This window comes from Gigantopelta aegis, chromosome 3 (assembly GCF_016097555.1).
Source record: "Gigantopelta aegis isolate Gae_Host chromosome 3, Gae_host_genome, whole genome shotgun sequence".
NCBI classification, from domain to species: domain Eukaryota; kingdom Metazoa; phylum Mollusca; class Gastropoda; order Neomphalida; family Peltospiridae; genus Gigantopelta; species Gigantopelta aegis.
This window is the reverse complement of record NC_054701.1, coordinates 12,482,141-12,487,995: the sequence shown is the minus strand read 5'-3', so window position 1 is coordinate 12,487,995 and position 5,855 is coordinate 12,482,141. Positions and strand designations below refer to the sequence as shown.

Here is a 5,855-nt window from a genome sequence, read left to right as displayed (position 1 = left end):
TTTTATTCCATGTGAGATATTGTATCCCAGATGTATTGAGATGTCTCACGTGGTGCATCACTAGAGTAGATCAGCTTCTCATATGACGTCACATGACAGGCTCTGAGTCTTGTAAGAGTTATGGAGTCATCAAGGTGGACGCGTGGCTGACTCGAGTGGTGGAGTGCTCAGTTAATCAGTTTATTTACTACAACGAGCTTCAATATTTATATACTGGACGATGTATCTTGGTCTTGTTATAATGAGCACCACAATGCAAAGAGCTAACACACCTAGAGGCTAGCCTAACATAAGTCTGATGGCGAATAGATGAGCGAGCGAGAGAGAGAGAGAGAGAGAGAGTTGTTCTGGAGTTGCAGTCGTAAAGACTAAGCGCACGATAGTGATTGAACCAGTACAGTGACCACCATGCTAAAAGGGGTGATATCGGTGAACTGTCACAATACAGGTCGTAGTCTTCCATTGAACGACATCCATTGATAAGAGAAAGACGTTATACTATGAGATATTTTATCAGCAACGTCAACAGGTGTATGTTGCTCTTAGTTCAGTAGTCAAAACTCTAACTCTCTCTCTCTCTCTGTCTCTCTCTCTCTCTCTCTCTCTCTCTCTCTCTCTCTCTCTCTCTCTCTCTCTGACAAGTTATGGGAAACTATATAAAAGACCCATCCCTCCAGTCCCCCCTCTCTCTGGCCCTACTTATGAAAATTGTATATAAAAGACTATCCAGTCGCCTCTCTGCCTCGCTCAGCCAGTTTATATAAATATACATAGAACAGTCCCTGTCCACCTCTCTCTCGGCCACGTTATGGGATTCGAATGGACATAATACAACAGTCCCAGTCCAGCTCACTCCTCTGTATCAGCCAGGTTTTGCAGTAATCGTATATTAGACATGACATAGCTGTAGTTCGGTATGCGTTAAGGGGTTGTCAGAGAAATGTTCCTTTCCTGTCTTGACTGGTAAATAATGTTAACATGTCAGTTCTAATTTTGGTCAAATAAAAAACAAAAACAGAAAACAAACACTGAGCTTATATGATGAAATGAGTTTATTAAAAAATACACAGTTTAATGCAATAAACACTGTCTACAATGTAACTGTACACACCCACGAGTTATTACCCGCGATAAATACCGGATTTCGCGTTTGTTTACCTCTCTTCTGAACACACCCGTCAAGAGATCTGGAAAAAATTAAATATTGTTTTTATACTTTATATCTGGAATAGTCGTTTAAATCTAAATTCTCTATACCAATAGGCTTAAATGTAGCATATTATGTTCATTAAAATCCTATATAGTTTTATATCTAGCATATTATGTTAATTAAAACATATATGAACTTAACTGTAACATATTATGTTCTTTAAAAACCTATATAGGCTTAAGTGTAGCATATTATGTTCTTTAAAAACCTATATAGATTTAAGTGTAGCATTTTATGTTCTTTAAAAACCTATATAGACTTAAGTGTAGCATATTATGTTGATTAAAAACCGATATAGACTTAGATGGGGTTGAGGTGGGATTCAGGAGAATGGCTCGGAAGACTTGTAGTGAAATTATACAGATCATTTCTACTGATTTGAATTAAATATTGATCATGGTACCGCATTACTCAAATATACATTTACGTGACGTTACACGAATATATAACACGTTAATCATATACACGAATATCACGCGTTACATAAATGTTTAGCACGTGAAACAAATATATAACACTCTTCAAAAAAAGAAACGCAAAAGGGTACAAATGGGTTATAACTCCGATTTTATGTTTCCTACCGGTTCATGCTTTGTGAATATAAGGTCATTGCATGTCCCAAACACATTCCCACGGTTACATTCGATAAAACGCAGCTACTGTACAATAAAGTTCCAAAATGTGAATATTCGCAAAAACGCAGCCACGTGCAAACCATGTCACCACTGCACGTGCGTTGTCTGCACGTGCAACATGAACACCGACAGTATAAAAGTGCAGGGTGTTCGCTTGCCTGGCCTCTGTATCTGGACAATCCAGGACATGCCACGTCTCAGTGAACCGCAGAGAAACAATGCCATCGGCCGACTAGACGCAGGCGAATCCAGAACAGCCGTTGCCAGGGCATTCCATGTATCCCCAAGCACCATCTCCAGACTGTGGGACCGTTACCAGCAACATGGATCAACACGTGACCTCCCTAGATCCGGTCGACCACGGGTCACTACCCCCGGGCAGGACCGCTACATCCGGGTACGCCACCTTCGGGAACGATTGACTACTGCCACCTCCACAGCCGCAGCAATACCAGGTTTGCGCAGGATATCCGACCAGACCGTACGGAACCGCCTACGTGAGGTAGGAATTCGTGCCAGACGTCCAGTTCGAGGTGTCATCTTAACACCACAACACCGTCGACTCCGACTGCAGTGGTGCCAGATTCATCGACAATGGCCTCAACTGCGATGGAGACAGGTGTGGTTCAGTGACGAGTCCCGATTTCTGCTCCGACGTCATGATGGAAGATGTCGCGTGTATAGGCGTCGTGGTGAACGTTATGCGGCAAACTGCGTGCAGGAAGTGGACAGATTCGGCGGGGGTAGTGTCATGGTGTGGGCAGCCATCTCACACACTGGCAGAACTGACCTGGTCCACGTGCAGGGCAACCTGAATGCACAGGGCTACATTGACCAGATCCTCCGGCCACACATCGTTCCAGTTATGGCCAACGCCAACGCAGTGTTCCAACATGACAACGCCAGGCCTCACACAGCACGTCTCACAACTATGGGACGAGTTGGACCGACGCCTCCGACAGCGACAACCACAGCCCCAGACCCTGCCCGAGCTGGCAGCAGCCTTGCAGGCCGAGTGGGTCACCATCCCCCGGGACGTCATCCGTACTCTGGTTGCTTCAATGGGCAGGCGGTGCCAGGCAGTTGTCAACACACGCGGAGGCCACACCCGGTATTGACTCCAGATGACCTTGACCTTGGTGGTGTGTCCTATCACTTACTCACAATGGACTAGAGTGAATTGTGAACAATCCTGCAACATTTGGTAATTATCGGACTCACCATTCAATAATTAAATCAATTCTCCAAATGTTACGACAATGTGGTTTTGCGTTTCTTCTTTTGAAGAGTATATACAGACGTTTATCCATCTAATGGTATTAAAACATTGGCGCTTTCCAGGAAATCAACAAAAAAGGTATTAAAATATTATTTGTCTACTAAAAATAAATAATAAAATAAAATAAAATAAACTGAATAGAAAACATGTTAGAACGCAGTTTGTTTTAATGTGTGCTTTTTAAATTTAATTCCTTTTATGTGTGTTTGTTTTACTGACCAGTGTTGTCACTTTCATAAACCACTATAACAACGTTAATCAGTTCGTGATATCTCAATGCCTATTAAAAAGTACTTCCTTCTAGAATAGTAGACAATTCGTGTTATAATATAAATTTCATTACTGTTTCAACTTTGTAATTACTTGTAATTACCTGTCTACCAGGATCGTCTGTTCATGAACTGTCTGCTGAAACCATTGCTCCTGAATCTATTTCCAAACTGTTGTCCGAATTGTTGTCCAAACTGTTGTCCGAATGGTTGTCCGAATGGTTGTCCAAACTGCTGTCCGAATGGTTGTCCAAACTGCTGTCCGAACTGCTGTCCGAATTGTTGTCCACCAATCATTCTGCCACCAAAACCTCTACCAGCGAATCGTTTGCCGCCACCGTATCTTTTGTATGAATAAACGGATCGCCTGTAACCTAAAGGAGAGAAACGGGAGAAAATCATTTTTGGATACTATGGTAAAAACTAATATTATAGAAAATTCAAATACGAAATAAATATAAATGACAATTTTTTTTAAAGTTTAAAGAAATATTTAATAGTTATTATACCAGCAAATGTATTCGTTCTTTTGTAAGTCGCCTTAATTAGACTAAATTATTTGAGAAGTTCTCAATATACATTGCTACCATTTGTAAAGACTCCAAAGTCCTTTGAATATTAGCTAAGCAGACCGGTACTTACGTCTGTGGCCGCCCGGGTAACTGCCTGGGTAACCTCCCTGGTAACCATTGACAACTGGATATCCTACAATTGAGGAGAAAACTGTTATAATGTGATATTACAAAATATATCAACTGACCTCGAAATACCTAACGCTATACTATCATGAGAACAGGTTGCACACCAAACACAAATGCAATTTAATGACTTCAAAAAAATTCGAAGTATTAAATATATATCTTTGTGTATAGGTGAGGGTCTGTCATGAACGTACATTCAAAATGCATTATTATTTATGTCATATAGCGGGACATGCGGAAACCTTTGATTCGGTTTCAGATTTGATGGTAGATCAGCCTTGGTATTGTATAGTATTGATCCTACAGATGTTTTATCTTGAAGTTAAATATTCAGATTTGATGGTAGATGAGTATGAGTATTGTACAGCATCGATTCTACAGATGTTTTGTCTTGAAGTTAAATATTCAGATTTGATGGTAGATGAGTCTGAGTATTGTACAGTATCGATTCTACAGATGTTTTGTCTTGAAGTTAAATATTCAGTAACAATGCAATATGTTCCAGACCTCGCCGTGATTAACAACGGAGGGGAGTGATTAATTGCTCCCGTAACTCCGATTATGCGAGCCATTTTAGACATACTATAGTGAAAGAAATTGATCACAACCGACAACAAAAACCCATCCCACTAAACAAAACAATAAACAAAAACAAAAAATTTAAAAATTTAAAAAGAAAAAAAGAAAAAGCAAGAAGAATAAAAATAAGTGACAGTTACCTGTGGGATAGGGATTGTAATTGTTGTAATTGTTATAACTGTTGTACTGTGGGTATCGGTTCCACGTTGCTGACGTCAGAACGACGCATCCCAGTAAACAGAGAAGGATAAGTCTAGACATTGTGCTTGAGCTACGTCTCTGATCCTGGAATAACAAACATTATTAAAATGAGAACAATTACCTGTGTTATTTATCAGGATTCATGTCATTCTGTACTTTCATGACAGACCGCTATTATTCTATCTATGTCTGAGAGAAAATGACGTTTTGACAGTTGGTAGTATCCTGTAGCACATGAGACTCAAATGGGTGGGTGATGGGTAGCAACCGTCTACGTGAATTAATGGTTTAGGGCAAAAACGAAGTTTGACCTAGGACCATCAGAAACACGTTAACCATAGCACCACCAATATTTTGTTTAGATTTTTGTTTTAAATATGTTATTACAGTCGTTAAAAAGTCTGTTGGTCAGCAGCATCTTAACAATAACTCAGGATAGTCCCTTTAATAGGCGTTCAAATGAATTAAATTATTATTATTATTATTATTATTATTATTATTATTAAAATTGAATTTTGTAATTTTTATATGTTAGGAATAGAAATGTTAAAACATATTACATCTGTAACTATAAACAAATTCTTACCTAAGAAACTCGAAAGACGTCTGTATACAATGAGACTATCACCTGGATACTTAACCTAAAGCTTTCCCCAGTGTTTATATTTATACGATTTTCCCCAAAACGTTTGTTCAATGGAACTACGTACTTCAACATATACTTCCGTCCAATTAATATTCATCAATCATAAATGTATTTTCATATATCCTTTAGTCGACAGAATCACAATCCAGGTTACTGTTATGTACACTGTCATCTGCGGTCATCATTCCGTCACGAAGTTCTTTGTGAATGACAAAACCAATCAAACGATCAGTCAACCATGGAAATCAGGTGTGTGAAACATCAAGTATAGCGGAAGTGTGGTTTGACGTGTTGCTCTGTTTTCAGGTTAGTGACACATTTGTTATTGTGTATCA

General features: G+C 39.4%; 1 protein-coding gene across 1 annotated transcript; it reads right to left on the bottom strand.

Annotated features, from left to right (window-relative positions):
- Positions 1-1,034: 1,034 nt before the first annotated feature.
- LOC121369478 (uncharacterized protein YNL208W-like) lies at positions 1,035-5,554 on the bottom strand. Its single transcript, XM_041494583.1, has 5 exons — positions 5,461-5,554; positions 4,814-4,958; positions 4,036-4,098; positions 3,498-3,767; positions 1,035-1,187 (listed from the first exon to the last, which is right to left on the bottom strand). The coding sequence occupies exons 2-4, from the start codon at positions 4,932-4,934 to the stop codon at positions 3,502-3,504; spliced, it is 450 nt and encodes a 149-aa protein (XP_041350517.1). The 5' UTR covers positions 4,935-4,958; positions 5,461-5,554; the 3' UTR covers positions 1,035-1,187; positions 3,498-3,501.
- Positions 5,555-5,855: the final 301 nt, after the last annotated feature.